The sequence below is a fragment of the Cricetulus griseus genome, assembly GCF_003668045.3.
Source record: "Cricetulus griseus strain 17A/GY chromosome 1 unlocalized genomic scaffold, alternate assembly CriGri-PICRH-1.0 chr1_1, whole genome shotgun sequence".
Lineage (NCBI taxonomy): Eukaryota > Metazoa > Chordata > Mammalia > Rodentia > Cricetidae > Cricetulus > Cricetulus griseus.
In genome coordinates, this window is record NW_023276807.1 from 104,522,310 (window position 1) to 104,546,035 (window position 23,726).

At 52.2% G+C, this 23,726-nt stretch overlaps 1 protein-coding gene across 1 annotated transcript; it reads right to left on the bottom strand.

The window, feature by feature from the left end:
- Window positions 1–1,391: 1,391 nt before the first annotated feature.
- Window positions 1,392–21,097, bottom strand: Cpz (carboxypeptidase Z). The gene is made up of 11 exons (XM_027387122.2): window positions 21,010–21,097; window positions 17,464–17,496; window positions 15,520–15,894; window positions 14,264–14,476; window positions 11,983–12,179; window positions 11,239–11,400; window positions 10,517–10,675; window positions 7,419–7,554; window positions 5,926–6,065; window positions 2,814–2,913; window positions 1,392–1,738 (listed from the first exon to the last, which is right to left on the bottom strand). The coding sequence occupies exons 1-11, from the start codon at window positions 21,095–21,097 to the stop codon at window positions 1,392–1,394; spliced, it is 1,950 nt and encodes a 649-aa protein (XP_027242923.1).
- Window positions 21,098–23,726: the final 2,629 nt, after the last annotated feature.

A 23,726-nucleotide genomic window follows, 5' to 3' on the forward strand; every position in this document is an offset into this window, starting at 1 on the left:
TACCATGATCCTGGGATTCTAGGCCTACTCCCTCTACTGCATACACATGGTCTCCCATTGGGGTCCCTGCTCCAGGGCATACAGTGACTTCAGCATGGTGTCCTGTACACAGTGAGGCCAAATAAATGCTGACTTTTTGACCATCAGACACCTGGAGAGATGCAGAACACAAGGACTCCAAACTTGACAAGACCCCAGATCATTCTTGGAGGCTTACATACCATGCTCGGCAGCTGTGAATTGTAGTGCTGGTGTGATGTTTTAATGGCTCTCACCACCACCACATATCAGAAGCCAGTGAGGAAAGCATGCAGACTGTGGTCTTGAAAACTTGAGAGCAAAACACAAATAAACAAAACAAAACAAAAGCTGGGCAGTGGTGGTGCTCGCCTTTAATCCCAGCACCTGGGAGGTGGAAGCAGGCTGATCTCTGTGAGGCTGAGGCCAGCCTGGTTTACAGAGTGAGTTCCAGGAAAGCCAGGGCTATTCAGAAAAACCCTGGAGAGAGAGAGAGAGAGAGAGAGAGAGAGAGAGAGAGAGAGAGAGAGAGAGAGAGAGAGAGAGAGAGAAGAAAACTTGTGTCAGGGCCTAGGCTGCCAAGAGGCCATGGAACAAATTAGTGATGATGACAGTCATGTTGTCATGACCCCATATGACACAGGAAGAAGAAAGATACCTATAAACTAAGCAGAGAGAGACCAGCCCTTCCAGGACTAGGCTATAATCAACTTTTGCTGTTAAAAACACCAATCTGACTTTGTTATGCTGTGTGCAGTGCACTTCTTTGTTATCACTCCCTTAGGAAGTTAGTCTGGTAAGCCCCAGGACTGGCAAATCCCTTTATAGTATGAGAAATGGTCAAGAACGGACACCTATGGGGAGCATGGGGACATTGACAATCCCTGGACCTGAGCTGGTAGCAGTGTAAGAATAAAGGAAGGGTCAAAGAAGATTGAGCCCCAGAATCAGAACCCCATGGAGCTTGTGAGCCCCCAAAGGCAGATTTCAGCCAAGCTGCAGGGACTCCATTGCTAACCACCACTTCTGCCTTTGAGGCCTTGAGCCTGCCTTGGAGTCACCTCTGTGTACCCCCACTTTTCCCATCCAGGTGACTCCTGGACACTCAACCTGCAGCAGCAGGATCCAGAGCTCAGCCATCAAGGCTTCAGGGACAGGGAGAGCACCACCTAGGGTCTTTGTGCCAGAACCAGTCCAAGCTGTGCTCAGTAGCCAGGGCCCCACTCCTCCCCTCTCTGCATGGAGTCTTTCATCACAGTGGGTGAACGCGTTTTAATAAACTGCAGAGGCTGTGTGTAATGCCCGTGGCCAGGAGACTCCAGAACCAGAAGTCCAGGCTGGAGGTGGACATCAAGGCAGGGCCTGAGGGGGTGCTAGTACTTGAGCAGCCATCGTGGCTTGTATGGGGTCAGTGATGTGAAGTAAGACCACCACCACGGCTTGCTCCCACTAGCTGGCTGCCTACGTGCCCTGGGGGGCTCAAAATCCAGCTGTGCAGCCTCCCCCTGTGAATTTTGGGACCAGGGTGAAGCTCTTGAAGGTCCAGGAAGGAAGTTCTTAGGTCCTGTCCTTAGAGGCTGGAGGATGAAGTCCACGCGGCCGGCCCTCCTCATGCGCAAGGGAATGGTGACTCTCTTCATAACCTTGGAGTAGCCAGGGGCCTGAGCAATGACGATATGGGAACCCGGGGGAAGGAGTCTCCAATAGTCACCATCAGGGGCTTCAAAGAGAATGGCAACAACCATCAGAGGGCTTCAACCCCAGGCTGAGGTAGAAGTGTGACAGTTGGGGGGAGGAGGTTGCATGATAGATGGGGGTAAGAAGGCCTTAGCACAGGGTGGGATGGGCATTTGCCTCCACCCAGAATGTCCTCTTCTATCAAAGCTTTATTCATCCCTCAAAACCCTACTTAAGTGCTACCTCGCCCTGGCAAGTTTTTCTTTTAATCAGCAAGTCTACCTTCCACTGGACAGCGATGCTGCCAGGTCCCGTGTTATAGGTATCTATTTTTTAATTTTTTGAGTTTATTTTATGTGGATGAGTCTTTTGCACTACATGCAGGCATAGTGCCCACAGAGGTCAGAAGAGGACGTGGAATCCTCTGGAACTGGAGTTATGGGTGGCTATTAACCACCATATGAGGATCCAACCGAACCTGGATTCTCTGCAAGAGCAACACATGTTCTTCCTGAGCCGCCGCTCCAGCACTGACCATGGACTATGACGTTCACCAGCTGGGAAAGGCCCGAGGACAGCCAGAGCCCATGTGAGACAAAACCAACTTTTCAGAGTGCTGTGGGCTCCATGTGGAGTGCCCTCCATGTGCTCTTGTCCCAGGTTAGTGGTGGCATTTTGGAAGATTGTGGAAGCTTTAGGTGGCAGAGACCACTGCCATGTTTTCTCTACCAGGATGCGCTATGAGATAAAGTGAACCTCTCTTTCTTTGGTTGCTTCTTGCTGGGTATTTTGTCACATCAACAAGCCAAATAACTAAGTACCCTACACACAGTGTCCCAGTGTGAACTTTGGGACCTATAATGAAAGGGATCCTGAAGGGAGGTGGCTTCAGGCTGCCACCTCTGAAAAGGAAGTGTATTTCTGGAAACACAGGAGCCATAGCAAAACCACCTCTTCTCAGACAAACACAGCAGGAGACACTGCAGGACAGACAGGGTTCCCACATGCTGCCACCCTCCCTAACCAAGCTGGCTGAGAATGAATGGAGCACCTGCATTGGAATGAAATGGAAACCCTGCACTGGCCTCACTCACAGCTGGGTGAAAGCAGTTGCTCACCTGTGGTGACATCATGGCGGATGCCTTTCACTAGAATCCTCGCGTTTTTGACTGGCTTTCCATATTTGTCCGTCACCACACCCTTGATGCCCCGGTGCACCTGGAGGCACCAGAGAGAAGGTACAGAGGTGACAATCTGCCTCCAATGGTCACTTTCACTACTGCCCCATCAGGTTTCTCTGAGTTTGAGTTCTGCTTGTGTAATTGAGTAAGTCATCTCTGGGATTTATTTCCTGTTTGGGGTATCTCTGGCAATCTGTTCTAGAACATTCTGGGTTTGTTTTTGACTGACACTGGAACTCTGCCTAAGGATTCTGTTCACTTTCCTTCTTGACATCAGACATTGAAGACAACTTTCTCTGTCTACCCTTAGGTGCTTCTGAGCTCCAATACCTTCCTAGCCTCAGCAGGCATTCGTGGTTCCCTTTGAGAAGAGGTTCCAGAAGGAAGCCTGGTAAAGCACAGACAGGAGCCTTGGACCCCACCCCACTACTGACTCTTGCATGTATCTATCTATGCACCAGACACCCTGTCCACATATTCAGAGAAAAGCCCAGGACCCATGGAGGACAGCCACTGGCCTACTGTAAACTAGTCCTGTGGCTACCCAGCCACACCCTGTCCTTCTGCATCCTATGGCTCCTGACACCAGAAAACCATTTGCTTCTTCACACTCAGCCTCCTCAGCTACAGAATGGGTCTAAGCAGAGCCAAGGCTGCCAGCAACACCTAGGGCTCACAGTGCCTCTAAGATCAGCAAAAGGGGAGCTTAATTATGCCCTGGAGTCCTCTCTGCTCAGAGCCAGCGGCTCTTGGCAGCTGCCATCCTCACTCCTGACCCTCAGTGGTGTCAAGGAGGACACAGCAATCAAGTCACTTCTCTCCTACTTTTTAGCAATAAACCAGCGTTGAATGTTTAGGAAAGGGAGGCACGTAGAATTTGGAGCAAGCACAGGACAGGAGCTGCAACTCTCCTGACATGAACAAGTGACCGCCTGGGGGCTCCTGAGCATGGGCTGCTGTTCTGGGGAGCTGAACCCAGAAGCAATAACTATCCTGTGGAGCAAGAGGAGGGATTTCAAATGCAAAGCTTCTACCATGGGAGGTGTTGGGGGAAACTGATGGTGTAGAGTACACACCATCCACCAGCCTTGTGCCTCATCCACAGAATGGAGCTGAATGCTACATGTGGCCCCAACTCAGCCGACCTGGCTAAAGCTGGCCCTTGAGTCAGTGGTTGATGCTCACCTCTGGCCCCCACACGTGTACCTAGACCTCTGTCCTTCACCTTCTCCCGCTTAGAATGTTCTGGCCATCTGCCATGACTGTCCCCTTCTCCCACTCCTCTTCCTCCTGCTGACCCCACAGCCTCAGCTTCTCTCTCCCAGCTGGGCCTTACTGAGTTGGGCCTTACTCCTCTGTCCCTCAAGGGAACAGGGCCTGTCCATGGGAGCCACTCCCTCCAGTTGGCTAGTCTCCAATCTGCACTTCAACTGGGGTCCTCTCCTGCCACCCCTGGGCCTGGAGCTGTGTGGCAGGAGGAAGAACCGGTTCTGTCTCTCCCACCCCCATCCCTGAGCCTGCTTAGGATCACTGTGAAAGTGGCCTCAATTGGCCATGACAGACCTGATCTTTATCAGGACCTGTGCCCGCTTTCCTGGGGGTCATCTGTCTCAGAGTAGGCCAAGTGCTGTCCGACTGGCCACCATTCCGCTTGCCATTAAATCTTCATACACTGATACTTCATGTACAATATCCATGGAGCAATCCCAGCCCCACAAAAGGCTCCTTCTAACTCATTTTCTCCAGACAACCACAGATGGCCTGAGCACCAAGCTCTGCCCCAAGTCCTGCTTTGGATGAGACACACCCTGTCTGAAAGACATGCCAGTTACCATAGAAGACATACCTGGCCACTCGCCCACATTCTGTGCCACCTGGGGTTGTGCTTTTCCCATTCTGCTGCTCTAGCAAGGGAAAGTTCCTGATCTCTCTAGTAAGGACAGGGCTCAAGGACAGAGCCTTGGGGATACAAAGTCTAGACATAAACTCCAGGCAGCTGCCAAGCCACACTACATAGTCACTCCTTTTCCTCTGTCTCTTCCTTTGTCATAGTCATGTGCCCCTGTGGCCACAGTAGTTCTTCTCTCAAGCCCCATCACCTAAAGATGAGGCTGCCTGGGACAGGGCAAACTAACAATGGGACCAACTTAGGCGTGGGACCAACTGTGAAATACTGTGCATTTGCCACAGCCACCTTGCACTTGAGCGTGCTTGATTTCCTCAGGACTTGTTACCTCCCTATGACCCTCAGAGCCTTGTCATAATTTTATAGACCTCATGTGAGCTGTGCTGGATGAATCATCAGGCTTAGGAACCCATTTCTCCTGACTGCAGACCCTAGCCCTAGGATTCAATGGGAGTTTTAAGGGTATATCTCCAGCCATTCCTATCACTGCCTGCCCACCTGTGTCCAGATAACCTTGATATAGATAGGCAGTTATTCTCAGACAGTTTGCCCTTCAGTCTTAGGCCTGATATGTGAACAGGATGTAGCCCAGAGTCATCGTCTCTGAGTCCCTCCCACACATAATGCCCCATCACTCCTGCAGCCACAGCTCTCTGCAGTCACAGGGAGGGACCCTGTAGGCTCAAGTGCCTCATTGAGTCCCCTATTGTACCCACTCTGCTCAGAGTGTACCCTCTTCCTGCTTGGTTTCTCTTCTCTCAAGATTCAACTTGATTTGCCGGCTGCCTCCCTGTAACCATCAGGACTTGGGGCTGGCCATCCCTCTCCCACTGCCCTCAAGCTGCTAGCCTCTGTGCTCCCTTTGGCAATCATGCTTTGTCAGGTATGAGATCCTTAACCAAAGAGCATCCACCTGGCATTCCCCCTGGATGTGTGGGAGAAGTGGTTGGGAAGCCCTGCCTCTCAACCTCCCCACCTCCCTACCCTACCCCGACTCCCACATGCCTGTCCTGAATGGATGGTCAGAGAAGTCATGAACAGTCACTTCCACAGAGCCCCATACAAAGCCTGGAGACAAGGGAGACTAAAGGTGGAGCTTAACCCCATCCCCACCATGGGAAGCTTCCAGTGGGCAGGGCTCACCATCTCTAGGAAGTTCAACAGGGGCTCCTTGTTGTGCTGCCACAGGCCGTAGAGTGCCTCCTCTGGCGGGAACTTCACACAGCCTAGTTCCACTGTGATCTCAAAGCAGTTGGTGTGTAGGTAGTTGAAGTCAGACATCCCTGTGGGATAGGCAGCTGGGTGTCAAGGGCAGAGACCCTGGAACAGGCACAAGCCACCGGGCCCAACACTGCTTTGCACATAGAGAAGACTTACTCTGCCACTCCTTCCCCACGCACGGCCCTGAGCACAGGAGTAAGAGGCCTGGGTAAGGCCACAGAGGCAAATTTTGATTCCAGACAAGTTCATAGCAGAGTCCATGGGATTAGAATCTTGTTCTCCCAGAGAAGCCAGCCAGGGTGCCACATGAGTGTCTGTGTCCCAGCTATTGAGCCTGCAGCCCCAAGGGGTCTAACAATGTCCACAGCATTCAGCTGCCCAGGGAAACCTGATCATTTCCATTTCAGGAGGGCTACAATGTCCTCTCCCCTGCTCTCTGATCTAAGGACTTTTGAGTTTCTGAGCCCTGCTGTTGCAGCCATCACTGCCCAGAGTCCTCACGGCTGCCACTGTCCATCTGTGTGTCCATCTGCCCCATTGCCCTGCCAGCTGCAGGAAGGAAGCCTGCTGGCCTCTCCAGTTAGGCACTTATAGGACAGCTGTAAGCCTCAACAGTAGGACCTTGTCTGGCATCTGGGGAACCAATGTATCTGAAGCCTTGGAGGAAGAGATGCTGTCATATTCCAAAAGATGTCATGTGTCAGTCTCTGGCAGCACGGAAGAGCCAGTAATAGCTTTGGAACGTATGAGAAGGGTAGCTCTCCACCACCTGAGTAGGATTGGCGGGAGGTGAGTGGCAAGGTGAGCCCCAGCTGTGCTAACAAAGGCCTTGTGAATGTGTCTCTTGCCTTCATCTGCAGAATGGTCCAGGTGGGAGGTGTTCAGGGTACAGAAGGAATCAGATGAAGGATGGCTGTACCAGTGCATGTGAGCCCTTCAGTGGATGCTCAGGATATGCATAGTGTTTGTGCCCTACAGTGCACCTGTGATGCCTTCCCCCAGGACACAGTGGCCAGTGAGGACTCAGGGGCCCAGTGAGTGCTGAGCTTGGGAAAACCAGGAAGCCTTAGAGTACAAGTGCCCCATGATCTTACACAGTAAATAATCCCAACCATTAGGACCCGTTACACAGAACCAAATCTCCATTGTCCCTGAAATGTCAGCTTCTCTGGGGGTTCTTACCACTGCACCTACCAGCCCTATTTGACACTTAAACAAGCAGCAAGGGCTTGGTCACCACATGAGTGGTTATAAAATAAACTTAACAGTAGCTGCCAAAGTCACAGGTCCAGTTCACCCCAGTCCCGCCTTGCCTCTCCTGAAAAAAAAACGGTGAATAAAACTCAACCAGACCCTGCCGGAATGCCAGGACTCTGCTGAGGGAGGCCCCACCCACCCGCCTGTGCAGGCCGTACCTCCAGTGAAGCTGTACCAGTCTGCCCCGTTGATGATGCTCCCGTGCTTCAAGAAGTTGCCCCCACACCTGTTCTCCGACCTGTCCATCATCATGGGGTGGACATCAGCATAGGCTCTTGCCAGCAGCTTGAACATCTGGAGATGGAGATTGAGAAGGAAAGTCCCTCCACCATCTACCTAAACATGGATTTGACTCTTGGGACAGGCCCAGTACCTGGACTATCTGACCCCCTCCCACTCTTCATCCATATCCTTGCCTTGGGGCCACCATCCTATGCTCCTCTTCTCCACTATCCTGTGGGTGGAGGTCTAGAAGGAAACTGTACCCATCACCCCCCAAATCCTGGACACATGAGCCTCAGGCCAGCCTTAGAACAAGGATGTGGTGCAGAGGAGTGGCCTATCTTCAGGTCATGTGGGCAGGCAGGGCACAGACATGACAACTGCACATGAAACAAGGTAGCCATGACAGGTGTGGTGTCACATGCCTTTAATCCCGGCAATCAGGAGACAGAGGCAGGCAGATCTCTGAATTCGAGTTCAGCCTGGTCTACATAGCAATTAAGGACAGCCAGGGACACACAGAGAAACTGTGTCCCAAAAAAAACCAAAAGGGAAGAAAGAAACAAGGCAGCCACATGCTGGCCAGGGCAGCTACAGAGACCCAGGGATGCAGGTCACTGGGCACAACAACCTGTCCTCCCAAGAGCTGCCTGAGCGAGTGCCATGGTGAGCTGCAGCTATGCCAACTCTTAGGGCTATGGTAAGTAGGAAGGGCTGAGGGTATGAGCATGGCTCCCAGGACTGGCTCTCTCTGGCAGGATGGAACATGGCAAAGGTGTACCTAGGGACACCCAGCCAGCGCCTTTCCTCACACTCCCCCACCTCTCCTGAGACTGTGGTTTCCACAGAGCTGGCTGCCGGCTGCAGGCTGCAGGCTACATAGTTATTGATTGAGGATTGATGGCTGGGGAGCAGGCTCATTTCTTCTGACTCTAGTGGGACCCATTGAGGTGAACCTTCCCCCTACGGACATTCCCAGACGCTGAGGCTGAGGGGCTGGCCTGACATGGAGGGGCTCCTGCTGCTCTGCTCAGAGCACTCCTGCCCACCCAGAGGGTACACCTGCTCTACGAAGGCACAAGATCTGAGACTCCACACTGAATGAGTGTGCAAATGAATGAGTGAGGTTAAATGAGTAAGCAAATGAATGAGTGAGTGAAGGAGTGAAGGAGTGGATGAGTAAATTAGTAAGTGAAGGAGAGAGGGAGGGAATGAGTGAGTGAGTGGGTGAGTGAGTGAGTGGGTGGGTGGGTGGGTGGGTGGGTGAGTGGGTGGTGGGTGAATGAGAGGGTGGGTGAGTGAGTGGGTGGGTGGGTGAGTGGGTGGGTGAGTGAGGGTGGGTGAGTGGGTGAGTGAGAGGGTGGGTGAGTGAGTGAGTGGGTGGGTGGGTGAGTGAGTGGATGGGTGAGTGAGTGAGTGGGTGGGTGAGTGAGTGAGTGAGAGAGTGGGTGAGTGAGTGGGTGGGTGAGTGAGTGAGTGGGTGAGTGGGGTGGATGAGTGAGTGAGTGGTGAGTGAGTGGGTGGGTGGGTGAGTGAGTGGGTGGGTGAGTGAGTGGTGAGTGAGTGGGTGAGTGGGTGGGTGAGTGGTGGGTGGGTGGGTGGGTGAGTGGTGAGTGAGTGGGTGGGTGAGTGAGTGAGTGGGTGAGTGAGTGACCGAGCTGATGGGCAGAAGCAGGACCAAGAATCCAGAGGTTACTGTCACAGCCCTTGTAGCCAACACACGCATGAGTGCACTGAGCCTGGTCTGGTTGCATAGAGATCTCTAACAGCCTGTGTTTGAAGTAGCCTTCCAAACCTGGACATTTCCACCTCACCCTTGCCCCTGTGCTCCACTAAGAGAAGCCCCAACTTCAGGGAAGCACTCTCTAAGTCTAGGCCAGACTGGGGTTTCTCCCCTGACACACATGTAAACACAAGTACATACACATGCTCCCAATGGCATGCAAACACAAACAGGAATGCACCTGTATTTACATGTCTACATACACTGTGCCCCAACCTCTGAGACCCTTCATGGAGGCTGGGATGTCCTGTCCTTGCTTGGTTTGGGTTTTTTTTGGGGGGGGGGTTGTTTTGGATTTTGTCTTCCTCCATGGACAGAGGACCGACCCTCATAGAAAGAAGGAGCAGTCACCTCTGTCATTACGACCCGGGAAGAGGGAAGGAGGGACTGGATAAGACCAGTTTGATGTACTAGTGTCTAACGGGGATAAGAGCAGCTGTTCCCCTGGCCAGGCAGCTCAGAGATCAGGAAGCCTGGTGTCTGGCCCTCATCTGTCCAGGATGGTCCCTACCTCCAGGTCCCTTCTCCTAAGTTTGTCATGAAAACTGCTCTGGAGGGCAGGCCAGGCTCCCTGCACCTATCTGACTCCCCGGAGGCCTGACTAGAGACCAAGTTCAAACCTGCACAGGCCCCACCTGGGGCAGGACCCTGCAGCTTCCAGTGATACAGGAGGGAATGGAGGACTGGCCCCAGACCTGGGGGACACCAGGAACAGATGAACCTCACCTCCAACCCAGATGCTTTCTCATCCACACTAGACAGCAATTAGTTACCTGTCCCTTTGCAAACACAGGGCTGGGTAGCACAGCAAGGTGGCTTTAAGGGGGAGAGTGCCTGGAAGGGTCCCAATGTCACTTAGTCTCACCCACAGCGAGGAAAACCGGCTAAGAAATCAGGGTCTTTACCCAAGGACCCCTGTGAGTAGCAGCAGGGCCAGAGCCCCACCCCTAACCTCTACACTCCATTTAGAGCCCACTGGGCACAATGCATGTGGTAGCACTGTCCCCTGCTGGTGTGGCTGGGAACAACAAGCGACCCATTAACACATGGAGAGGCTGCAGCTTCTCCCTGGGGTTGGGGACAATGAGAAGGAAGAGCTGCTCTCTGCTTCTTGACAGGGCACTCCCTGGAGGGGGACATCAAGCAAAGAGGCTGCTAAGGGTTCAAGACACCTTAGTCTTCATGAGCTAGAACTGTGACTGTGCTTGCAGAGAACACCCGTTCAGGCTTGTCACTGTGTCCATCTCTCACCTTCTCATCAGGTGTGGGAGAAAACATCTTTTCCTCATGGGGGTGCTTGGAAAAGTCGAAGGGGTAGGACACCACCAGGTCACCCCCATGCAGGCTGGCTGAGAGGACGAAGGGAATGGTCTGTATCCACTTCATGATGGCCTTGGTCTCAGGGGCCACCTGCCAGGATGGAGGACTGCTCAGGATTCTGCCTGCTCCACTGGCCACCCAACATCCATGCCTTTCCCACCAACCCCAGACTCCTGCCCAGCCACTTCAGCTCCCCCCAGTCACCATGGAGGTCATGCTGGTCTTTCAGCTTGGAAGTTACATCACCCTTCTTGGTCAGGTCACCTCTCCAGGCATCTGAGGAGTATCCCACCCATTCAGCTCCTGACTGCCCCATTTCTGCATTAAGTAGGCCCCAGTAACTTCAGAAGTTGTTCCCACATTAAGCAGGTTATACTAGCTACAGAGGAGAGAGCTCCTGTCAAGCTCAGCTTACACTTGAGGGAGAACTCAGGGACTCTGGGAAAGTGCCTGTGCCATGAGTGCTTCAACAGGATGCAGACCGGTGTCAGCCCTGCTGGAGACTGGGGGCTTTCAATACATTGTTCCCTGGGCCAGTGAGGCATAAGCCTACCTCACAGGCTAAATATTGAGGCTCAGAGGGGTCGGTGCCCTAGGGAGGGACACCTGAAGTCCCTAGCTCAGAGAGTGAGCCCTGGCCACACAGCTCCTACCTTACCCCACCAGTAGTATTGTGAGATGGGGATGTGGTCTGTGCGCACACCACGAGTGGAGGCCAGCCGGTAGTACTCCGATGTCAGGTCAGGGAAGTTGCGGTTTAGATCCAGGTTCTGCGCATTCTGCCTCCCGCTGATCCAGCCGTTGTAGCCAGCACCCTGAACACATGGGCCCAGCCAAAGATCAGCAACTCCCTCCCCACATTTTCCATCCCAGACTTCAGCTGGACTGAGGGTCAAGTAGGTCTGTGGCTTCTGCGGCTTTGTGTGATGAGCCCTCCCTCCCATCTCCTACCTCCACCCCCCACAGCCTTTCCCCCACTCCTCAGCATCACGGTCCTACACTATTCTCCCATGTCTGGGACCCCCATAGCAGCCCATGCCACTGACCCCTTGCCTCCCTTGGCTCTCATCCGTGTCCTTCTGTCCCTCCTCATGAGCTTCCCTAACCCCCCAACAACACACTTTCTTGTTGCAACCCTTTTCCTTATCTTGCATGTTTGGCAAGAATACTACCACTGAGCTACATCCTCAGCCTTGTCCTAAAACAATAGACCACAGCTCTGCTCTGTCAGTACCCATCCTGCCCACCTATCAAGCAGAATGTTGCAGTATTGCTGCTTGCTTAGTCCTGGTCACTTGGAGAGGTGGCTGCAAATAGGCCCTCAACATGGATGAATAAAGCCAAAGGTTAAGAGTGTTGAAGGAAGCAGCCTATCTCCAGGCAACGGCAGCTCGCACCTCTGCAGCTGCCACCTCGTAGCCATCGGGGTTCATGGATGGCAGCAGGTGGATGCGGGTGGTGTTGAGCAGGCGCTGGATGCGGGGGTTGCCCAGAAGGTACTCAGAGCACAGATACTGGGCCAGGTAGATGAGCATCTCCCGTCCTGCCACTTCGTTGCCATGAATGTTGCCAATGAGCTTCACTTCGGGCTCCACTGCAGGAAGAAACTGTGACGTGGGGTGATGTCTCACAGACTGGGATCAGCAAGGGTAGCCATGGGTACCAGGACTGATTCCTACTTGTTTTGACTCAAGAGTCTCTGGGCATATTGAGGCATCTAGGCAGTCATTTCTTGAACTCATCTCTTACGTTTAGCTACAATTATTAGCATAAGTAAAGAATGTTATAATCATATATGGTGTCATTGATTTGTGTGACTTTTATTGGCATCCTTTGTCCATATTTGTGCAACAAGTCAAACACATCAGTGCTTAATAGGTAAAACAGCTAGTCCTGGGAGGGAAGGATAAATAGATGCATGGATGAGCAGATGAGTGACCAGACAGATGGATGTGTGGATAGATGGATGGATGAGTGGATAGGTGGATGGATGAATGGATAGATGGGTGGATAGATGGGTTAGTAGTTAAATGGACAGTTTGAAGAACAAATGAATAAAGAGATAAGTGAATGGGTGGTTGGATAGATGGGTTGGTGGATGGATGGATGGAAAATGGATGAGTGAATGGATGGATGGATAAATGAATAAAATAATGAATGATGGGTAGAGGAAAGGGCAGATGTGGGTGAGCGGGTGGATGTATGGATGGATAAATGAGTGAAAGGGTGGGTGATAGCTGTGTTGTAGAAACAGTAGAATAAGCCTGGCAGCCTTTTTCAGTGGGGCTGTGGGAAAGTCACTCCTACTTGTTGAAACTAGCCTTGCTCTTATGGAAAATGCGATGCTGTTGGGCCCAGCATCATTCAGCTGTAGGTGTGAATGTTCATGCCCTTCACAGGGTATAAAATGACAAGAAACTTTCCATGTCTGTAGGAGTGGAGGTTAGGTTTGGTCTTAGAGGCCAGATGTGACCTCTGGCCCTTATGGGAGACAGAGCCCTTGAGCTTATAATGTCCACACTGCCCAGCCCAACAAGGTGAAGCTGGGTGGGGGTGGACAGCACAGCAGAGTCCTAAGTCCACAGACTCAGAGACTTCTGGAACTGGGGGGAAGGATGGACCTGCTTACCCCAACATGGCTACAGGACAACTTGGATAGGCAATGGTGCTGTCAGTAGGCACGTTTAAGATCGCCATGACCTACCTATTCACAAGGAGATGGAGGCCCAAGCCAAATCTTTGTTAGAACATTCTAGAGCTCCAGATACAGTCAGCTTGGTGTCTGCTCCAGCTCATAGCCTCTAGTAAGCATTGTAACAGAGTTTAATTTCCTAATTTGCAACACAGGAAGGAAGCATCAAAGAGCCCAAGCCATCTAGCATTTTCCATATCTCAGAACAGGCTACACACCCAGTGTCACTGGACCTTGATTTGGAAATGGAAAACCCACTGTGTCCACACCATCAGCAAAATGTGCTTCATATGTGGAGTAGCACAAAGAGAAAGTAACCAGGACCCAGACCTACACAGACCCAGGACTCAATAGACTGCAGGGTGGTGGTGACAGTGACACACTTCACATTAAGGGTCTAGGATTGAAGCTCTGGCAACCATTACCCACTGACCCTGTCTGACCCAGTGTCCCGTCCAGGACCTGCCCTAGTCCCTGCAGCTTTCAACCTCTCAGAAGACTTTCACTCTCCCTGAAGACGGAGTATTCATACTGTCAACTGTGTGGGTGACTTATTATCACTATTACTCAGTCTCAGTCCTCAGACCAGTGTCTCTGTTGGGATGAAACCAACTCATTTCCATTCCCATGCTCCCAAATTCACAAGTTATATGGGTTGCCTGAAGAAATCCATTGCTCCTGAAACTCACTATGTAGACCAGGCTGGCCTTCAACTCACAGAGATCCTCCTGTCTCTGCTTCCTGAGTGCTGGGATTAAAGGTGTGCATGACCAGGCCCAGCTTAGAGAAATCCTTTTTAATACTGTCCTGCTGGGCTGTGGTCGTGCACCAATCACAGCCCCCAAAGCATCACCTGCCCAGGTGGTTGTGGGCAAGTAGATGGAGACACCCGATGTTCACTCCCAGATTGTGCACCCCAAGGCTAAGTGGGTCTGCACCCAGCTTGCAAGGGCAGAATCACACCCAAGCCACACATGGTCACTCACTCAGCTCATGCTGGCCTGGGCGGCTTGAGAACTCGATGACTAGCAGGTCCTTGCCTTCAAAGCTGCGCCCAATGCTGTAGGTCTTGGCCACCTGGGAACAGCGAGCTGCTGTCCTCTTCAGGACCCTGGCCATCTGAGCATAGGAGTGGTGGGCAAAGTGAATGAAGGTAGGTGGCAGGCCTGAAGGCAGGGCTTCCTCAGCATCCAGATCTCCTGGGGAAGGAAGGGAATTGGGGCTAGGATGTGTGCTTCATATTTGCTCATGGCTCAGATGGTTCACTAGCCTCTCCCAGCATCCTCATCCCCAACCCTCATCCCCCACTGCTATTTAAGTGGGGGTGTGGAGGTGACAAATAGGCCTCCTGATGGCCCCACCACAAGACAGCCAGTGATGTGCCCAGAAAACGCATATGGAGCATGTCTTCACTCCCAGTGTATAAACGACAGCAAGCTGTAGGTGCCTGCCTGGGAGCTTTCAAACATGAAAAGGAGATCTCAAGAGACGGTGCATTTAGGAATCGTCAACCTACAGAAATCACGAGGGGCTGTCATCTGCCTTTAAAACTTGGTTGTCTGTCATAACCTTGACATAATGGGGGCCCTGACACAGCTCTGCATCTGTCTGTACTGGTGCCATGGCCTACACTGTGTTAACACACACAGGAGCCAGGGAGCATGACTTAGAGTGGTTCCTCAAACTGCAGTCTGCTGACATTGCTCTCAAATGCTTCTTCAACAGGGAGAATACCACCAGAAAGAAGGTGTGGCTGGGTCAATGACAGGTCATAGTGTGACCCCCACCACACCTGCCCCTCCCTGCCCCATTTCCCCGTTCCTCTCCAGAGTAGAAGCCTAGTGGCTAGCAGCTCTGGGGACTTGCCTCAGCCTTGTTGGCTGCAGAAACTTGAGACCACCCAGGGCCACCAAGAGTTAATGCCATTCCCTTAGTGTCCCACTTGTGGTTTTCTTTTGCTCAAAATGATTGTTGAGGAGAAAGAACAGTTGAAACTGGCAATTTGATGGCAGACATGCCCAAAATAATCCCTTTACAGCAGGCAGTGCCTGGGATCTCTTGGAGCAACAGGCTCAGCCAGAGTGGGTTGGCTTCCTTTCTGCTCACCAACCTTGCTTGCTACTTTCATGCCTGAACCCACCATGGGCACAGTCCTGCCTGCTACCATAGCACTTTATACCACCTGTTGCACCTGCACTTGAACCCCCAGAGCAGCCTGGAGCACCCCAAAGCCTTGCCTTACCCCGAAGCTGTTCCAGAGGATCATAGCAACCTTCCTCCTCTGGTGTGAAGTATCTGGCACAGTCTAGGAAGTAGGGCCAGGCCATGTCGATGGCATCAAAGGCCGGCTGGCAGGCCTCCCGAAGACCCTCACAGACATGCCGGCAGGGCCTTTGGGTATGACCTCCCTCACATCGGGGGACCAGCACAGAGCACCCCAGCAGTCGCAGGTCAGGGTTGCACTGGCCCTCTAAGAGAAAGTGCAGCACACCCAGAAGAATGTACTCAGGGCTGGACTCCACTGCCTCCCATGACCGGTGCTCTAGAGGCGTGGGGAATGATGTCTGGTTGTAGGCTGCATCCGCACAGGTCCTGAGATGCAGGTCCACACAGGTGTCTGGAAAAGGAGAGTCAGCAAGTCATAAGATGACCCATGCCCAAATAGATACTACCTAAGACCAGGGCCTGCAATGATGGAGCACCCAGTCTGTTGGGGAGAGGCAAGGACAGGGCTACTATGGAGGAAGCAGGGTCTATGGGAGAGCACAGGGAAGGCTCCTGAACTAACTGCACCCAGTCATCTACTAGCAAATGGACCAGGATGGCAAGGACACCAGCAAAATAGGAGCAGGCAGCCTGACCTGCCTGGATGCTTGATGAGGCCAGGAGATTGGCAGAAGCAGAAACAAGACTCAAGAAAGCCCCAAAGGAGAGATGTCCATGAGAACACATCATACATGGAATGTCCCACCCTCTAGGGAGAAGGTTAAGTCCCCTCAGAAATGCACCTGGTAGGCCTGGTTCTGTTCCTCCCCTTACAAAGACATTATAAGTTCAGGCTAAAGGGTGCTAGCTCCTATGATATTGGACAATTTGTGCTGGACCAGCATGGATAGCTCCAACTGTTCTTCCTCCTGCAGCCATCATTTGCCGGGCAGGGCCTTCTAAACTTCTCCAGGAGCCCAGGAAACTGCTTCTTTCTGTTCAAAGCATTTTAGATTTTTTGTCTTCTCTTATGACCTTAGGATTTTAAAATTCATTTATTTCTAGGTGGCTCACACCACAGCAGGAATGTGGAAGTCATAGGACAAGTCATAGAAGTCAGTTCTTTCATCCTATCATGTGTAGCTTGGAGATTTAACCCAGATAGTCAGTCTTGGCAGCAAGCACCCACTGAGCCATATTGTTAGCCCAGTTTCTTGATTTTTTTGAGATAGCCTTCACTCTATAGCCCATGCTGACCCAGAACTTCTATGTAGCACAAGTTGGCTCCAAATTTGTGGTAATTCTCCTGCCTTAGCCTCCTAAATGCTGAGATGACAGACATGAGCCACCAATATCAGATATGGCACTGGTTGTTCAATGGGAGAAATGATCCCTGGTTTTGCAAATCTTCTCCACAAAGAAAACACCAGATGTACACACCTGGCGTAGAGAGGTTTGCCTCTTCCAGAGAAACAGCTGTGTCCTTAGGCCTGTCCTGAGTGTTTTAAATATATAACTTTAAAGTCATTATAGGAGGTGCTCTATCCATCCTCATATAGGGGAAGGTGAAACCAGGACCTGGGGGTTGTGGCAAAGGACATGTCCAAGTTCATAAGCCCATCTGAGCCTGCAGAGCCAGATGCCAAGGATGGCATCTCTGTGCTGGGATGTGGATCAGAACAGCCTGTTCTTAACATGCAGGAGGCCCTAGGCTCCATCCAGAATGACATATCCCCCTAAAGAAAAGAAAAAATCTTATAACAAGAGAGAAAAGGAGCGCTAGCCTTGGAGGTACCCCTAGCATGCCCCATGGCAGAGCTGGGCGGGCAGGTCAGGCTGCCTCCTTTTTGGTCTAATTTCACTGGATCTGCTGAGCCTGTCCTGCTACCCACATTGAAGCCAGCATCTCTGCTTTGACAGCATGGAGATCAGAGGACTATAGAGTTCCTACAAAACAAACCAGGGGTGGGGTAGTACCTACCACTGTGTGTAGAGGCCAGCCTCTGACATTTACCTGGAAAGAGAGAGACAACCCTGAGTTAGCAGCAGGCACAGGCACACATCTCTCCCTTCACAACCTTTGTGGAGTACTCACTGGGCACCAGCCCTGGTCCATCCTCTGTCACCTTCACCTCATTAGTCTGTACTGTTGACATCTGAGCTTGAAGCAGCAGTGGCACCTGTCTCTAAGGTTGGGAGCCTGAGTCTGACAAACTATACAACTCGCCTAAGAATGTGGGTACATTGACATTGCCCTGGCCCAGCCTGGAACCAACCCTGTGGCCACATCCCCATCACTAGCCATGCACCAGCTCCCACAATGTCCTGAGCATCAGCCTCAGACTATGCCCATGCCCCCCCACCATACTCACATTGAACAATATTCAAAGAGCCATCCAAACAGACCCCCCAGTTCCAAGGACACTGAAAGAGTATGGGGGTTTCAGAGCTGTGTGAGTTGAGGACCCCCTTTCCAGAAAAAAATCATCAACATACAAAACTATCCTTGCAACTATGAGGTTTCAAGGGCCTCCTAAGAGCCAGGCCTCGTGAACTCCTGTAGTAAGATCCAGGAAGGGCCATAAAACCCCTTTGAACATCCATGTTCAGCCAAGGGTCTGTTGGGCACCCTGTGTACAAGGAGAAGGTACCAAGAAGGAAACTTTGCATCAGGTTTAAATTGGACTGACCCTGAGGTAGGGCCAGGAAGGACTTTGATGGCTTGTGCTGGGAAAAGCCAGAAGTATAGTAGAATGGCAATGGCCAAGAGGAGTCTCTCAGGAGCAGGTGTGCATGCACGGAAGAGGAGAAGGACTCTGCTAGCATAAGAACTATGGAAAATGCCTGTACTCTGTCCCATTAGGTGGAACTTGGCATGACAAGGAGTCTGGAAGGGGCACAGCACCTTTAGACTTCTCACAGGATCTAGAGTCATGCCAACTGTGCCTGCCACCTATAAAGAAAGCAAGGGGCTCAGCTCCACCGTGGTTGCCAGAACTCACCAAACTCAGTGTACCTACTGTGAATCAGGCTGCCTCAATTCCAATCCTACTCCCAGGCTGCCATGAAACACAGGCAGCATTTGAGACACCATACTTCTGCCCGGCATTCATAGGGTAGCTCAGGTTTTCACCATCTTTGAGTTTGGGGGTTGTTCTTGGTGGTCTAAAGCAGGGTCTCATGTTGCCCAAGTGACCCTATTCTCTCCATGTAGCTGTAGATGATCTTGAACTCTTGACTCTCCTGCCTTCCTCACACACGCTGAGATGACAGGAGTGCACATCATGCCGGATTTTCTCCCTCTTAACCAACAGGGAGATACTCACAGACTCAAAAGATGTGGATCTGGGTGTGTGCCCAAGCCACCAGAAGCCCCTGGCACCCCAGGACACACCCTCCTCCTCACAATAATCATGCTGTAGGGAACCCTGAACATGAGCCAGGGCAGTGAGAACAAAGAAAGGACCCAGCCCCTGGCCTGGATGGCTCTGGGTTCCCTGCTCACACAGTGGGAGCCTAGACAAGTCTCCCTTTACTGTTGGGCAGGTGGGCCTAGGATGTGTAAGAAACAAGCTAAGAAAGCCATGGGATCAAGCCAGCAGCAAGCAGACCCCCTCCGTGGTCTCTGCAACAGCTCCTGCTTCCGGGTTCTAGGTTGCCTTGAGTTTCTGTCCTGACTTTCCTCAGGAGGTATAAGCCAAATAAACCCCAAGTTGCTTTTGGTCATGGTGTTTATCACAACAATAGGAAGCAAGCTAGAACATACTTCACTCATATTTTATGACAATGAAGAAATATTGAAGTAATATTCCAGATTTTTGGATTAAGTTTTTGCATTATTTAAAATCAGTCTCACCCTTTTCTTTCTGTCCTCGCAGTCCACAGAGCTAGCCTATATCAGCCACAAGGTGGCAGCATTTCAAGGCAGGAAGCTTTGGAAGCTGCTCTCAGTCCCACCTTCCCTCTTCAACTGCCCATCCGGCTCTTGGGTAGAGCCCCTCTAACAGAGAAGTCAAAATGTCCTGGGGTAGAGCACAGCAGCTGCCCCCAGTCACACAACCAGGTAAAGGAGTCAGAGTAAGACCCCCAAACTCAGGCTTAGAGAACTGGAGTCCTCTATCAATGAAAAGACTAGGTAGAGAGATGTATGTCAGGCTTGCTCCAAGCCCCTGGGGACATGGGGGCAGGGTAGGAGTAGGGCTGTGGAGTTGTCACCATCCTTAGATATGAAGGCTGGACTGAAACCGTCAGGCTGACCCAGAAGCGTCTATGATCTGAAAGCCCACTAAACTACCATGCCTGTCCGTAGGGAGGGAGACTGGACCTGAAGAAGTTATTCCTTTCCTCTTGAAGTGCTCCAGATGTGCTGTGATGGTGCTCTGCCCAGCCAGGGACAGAGCTCACCTGCATGCCCTGCCCCAGTGAGGAGGCAGGTGTCTGTGAAGCAGCTTTGGTCTGGGGTCTGGGGGGTGGTGCTCTCGGCATAGGGTTATGAAAGGCTTCCTGTAGCACGAGTCCCAAACAAGCTTTTTACTCCACACATTTTCTGAGACAGCAGGAGTTTGGAGAAGGCCCTTCTATGCAAGTTTTAGCAGTGCTAGACAAGCACGGGGTGCACACATGTCCACGCAGACTTGCACACATATACACTTGCCTACTTGGCCGGCACTGTCCATTCTGCAGCAGGATGGATCAAGGGCCAGGGGAGGCCAGGGTGGGAAGAAAATCCCAGGCTGAGAGCAAAGAAAAGGGGCATTGTGTTTCCAACATCCACCTGGCCAGAGCACGTAGGCTCTTGGCTCAGGTGACTACAGATCCTAGCTCTTAAAATTCTACATCTGATACTATGGGCTCTGAAGATCCTGAGGGCTCCAGCTAGACTCGGGTGGTTGCTGTTGATAAAAAAAAAAAAAACAAAAAACAAAACAAGAATGTAAACTAGATGCACTCCCACCCAAGTAAGAAACTGGAGCCCAGCTTCTGGAGGGGCAGTGGCACCAGAATGGAGTTCAGGACTCCAAACCCATCCTCGGGACTCTTCCTTGAGACTCTTGGGTGTCCGTGGTCCCTCCCTTCTCCCTGCCCTATCCCTCAGAAACCCTTCGCTGGGCCACTTCCAAAGACAAGTTATACACATTGCAGCAGGAGTTTCGAAGGAAGTCAGGAATCTGCTGTAACCAGCTCCTCCCCATTCCTGGAAGGACAGGGGACTCAGACCTCCTTGTCCTGCAGTCCTAGCACTGATCACTCCTGACTCATTTCAGATCCCACCAGTCCAGGTGCCTGCTCTGCACTGGCTGATGCTGTGTCTCTCCCACCTCTGCTGTCTCCCTGGGGGTCTCTGGCTCAGCTGCTGAGAAATTCCAGTGCCCCAGCAAAGTTCTCTCTATTGCCTAAGGGTCACAAGGTGGCACCCTTACAGCATTCTACAAAGGAGGTAATTTCGCGACCAACGGTGAAAGAAAAGATCCCAGGTGGTTTAAGGGGGCTTGTCTAAATCTATCCAGAGGGGCAGCTGGGACCTTACCGGAGGGGTCAGGTCCAGGAGAGCAGCTGGGGTGAGCCGCAGCGGCCAGTGTGGCCAGCACGGCCAAGAGCAGCGGTGGTGTAGGCATGGTGGGCAGCGCAGATGCGCTGAAGGGTGCAGTGATGTGGCACTTGGGGCGCGCGGGTGGCGCTGCTGGGCCGGGTGGCTGGGGGGGGGGGGCGAGGAGCCGTGGGCTCTGGAGTCGGGTTACAACCAGCCTCGCCAGACACTGGAGAAGGGATGCTGGGGAGGAGGAGGAAAGACAGATAAAAGCCAACCTGCCTCCTACCCCTTCAGGAGCCCCGCCTCCTCCAGAAAGGGACTCGCCCTCCTGGGGGAGGCTCTGGGGAGCTGATCATCAAACCCCTTCTGATTTGGCCTAAAAACCTTGATTTGTGGGTGGGTGGAGCCTGCACCAGAAATGGAGACGGGTCCTGGCCCAGAGCTGACCCCAGCTGGAAGTGAGCCAGGCCTTGGTCAGAGCCAGCGAAATGATGTCGGTCAGGCCTCGCGTGCCAATCCCGTGCAGATTCTCCCCCAGGGAAGCTGTTTGTAGAGCAAAGGTGGTGGTACTGTGGCAGGCCCTGCCTGAGCGCTGGCACCGCTCCCATCCTCTGTGTGGGGCTGTGGTCCAGACAATTTCCCTGACTTTGACTCCATCACTTGCAGGGCCCAGCAAGGACCTAACTCACAGAACCCTCCTGAAGTATTGTGTATCTAGCCCCTGAAGGTAACCTGAAAGCAATGTCATGAAGTGAGGAGGCAGCTCATTGGTGACCAAACTCCAGGTTATATTCGAGGCAACTGCAGCTTCTTTCCTTTACACCTGGTCCCCTGCCCCTTGCCTTCCCCACCTGTAGCTTCCTAGGTATATCCCCAGGGCTGCCAACACCCAAGTAAAAAAAGATGGCCTGGAGTCCCATATGCTCTCCTTCTGACCTCACCATTTGGTGCAGGACAGACCCTGACACAGCTGTATCTATATGCACATCTGCCTGCCAGACACTTCTCACTGCTCCACTGCTGTGGTCCAGTCAGTGTGCCCATGTCACAAGCTTGGGGACAGCACATATGAGACACTAAGGTAGCACTTAGCTCTGTCCCCAGCTAAAGTACTTGGCTCAGATGACTTAGGGACCATATGCCTTTGTGGGCTTCCTCTATCAACTATCCTGAGCTGCTGGAAGCTGTGGACAAGCCACTTAGCCTTGGGTGAGAGGTTACAGTCCCTTTATGAAGCAGTCCCACCCCCAGGAAGCATGAACCACTTCCACAGCTGTCCAAATCAGAGCCCTGCAAGGCAGAACCTATGTCCACCTAAGCTCAGCTTTGCCCTCCAAGGGCACTTGAGTCTGCCCACAAGACTCCTGAAACCCTACCTTAGACCTTCCCTTTGGAGACTCCTGGCTCAGGGCTCATCTCTGAATCCAGCTGGCAGCATGCAGGCTAATTGCAGTGGGAACTGTGGGTCTGCTTCTGTCTTCTTCTGCCAGCAGGTTTGATTTTCATGCACACAAAGCATGGCTGTGCAGGCCTCAGTGGGGGCTTGGGGCTTATTCTTCATCCTCAGCCATGCATAGGAACCCACGAAGCTTAGAGTTCGCAGCCCTTCAGACTTGATGAAATAAGCTCCATTGAGCTACCACCACTCTTCCGACCCCAGCTGTCCTGGGGCTAGGCTCTCCTCTCTAATCCAACCTTGGCTCATCTGCAGAGACAGCTCAATCCTCCACCAGGTGATTCTTCATGGGGAAGTCACAGACAGGGCTACACCTTCCCAATGGGGAAGAGACTGCATCCCCTCCATCTGCCAGAAGCCCTGGACCAGACCAAGCAGTCACAACAGTCCTCAAGGCACACAGCTGCAACACCAGGCTTGAGCTGAGTAGTCAGATGCTATACAAGACTGAAAGCCTGGAGCAGGGAGTTATATCCCACAGGGTCCAACAAAGAACATTGCCACTTATCTCCCAGCTTAGCCACATCCCCAGTGAAGTGACTCCCAGTCTTCCTTAGCCAGCCTGGGGACTGACAATGGCACCAGTGGCCTTCTATGACTTAAAGTGATGAGCATAGCAGCCAGTAGGAATACACAGGTGGGGCATCTCACTACCTGGCCCCCAGTGATGCTGATGTGGCCTCCAAAGTGCCCATATCAGGGCAGGTACCAAACAAAGCCCTGGAGGGGTGGCAGAAAGCCCTTAAACAACAGCCACCAGTCAGTGAGGGAGGGTGCTTGGGTACAGGAGCCCATGAGAATTGCTTGATACCTAGGTTGGGGGCTCTGAGTATGGCCAACTGGGAAAGGACTTGGTATACACAGGAAGAAGGAGGTGGATCCTTCAAAGAAGGCCAGAGTCAGAGGCCCTAGGGAGGGCCAGAAACCCTGACTACAAAAGCTTTAGAGAAGGACCAGGGGGACAGGAGTGTGTGTGTGTGTGTGTGTGTGTGTGTGTGTGTGTGTGTGTGTGTGTGGTGAGTGTCCACACACAACACTGCTCTCTCCCAAAAAGCAACAAGAGGGAGACTACACTTGCACCAAACATGAGTGACCATGGCCCAGACAACACATTTAGAAACAGTTCCATGATGTTTTTGTAATTACGGAAAGTCATCAACCAAGGCACTTGCCACATGTCTTGGTAGTAGGTGGGGAAGTCTCTGCTGTGGGTCTCAGATGCTGTCTGTTGACATTATTAACCATTTAGCTTGTGGGC

Coding starts and splice junctions, on each gene's coding strand:
- Cpz (XM_027387122.2), bottom strand. CDS start 21,097: ATGCCTACACCACCGCTGCTCTTGGCCGTGCTGGCCACACTGGCCGCT. Junction 17,497..21,009: donor TCCTGGACCTGACCCCTCCG/GTAAGGTCCCAG, acceptor CTCTCTTTCCAG/GTAAATGTCAGAGGCTGGCC. Junction 11,401..11,982: donor ACGAGGTGGCAGCTGCAGAG/GTGCGAGCTGCC, acceptor CCATGTGTTCAG/GGTGCTGGCTACAACGGCTG.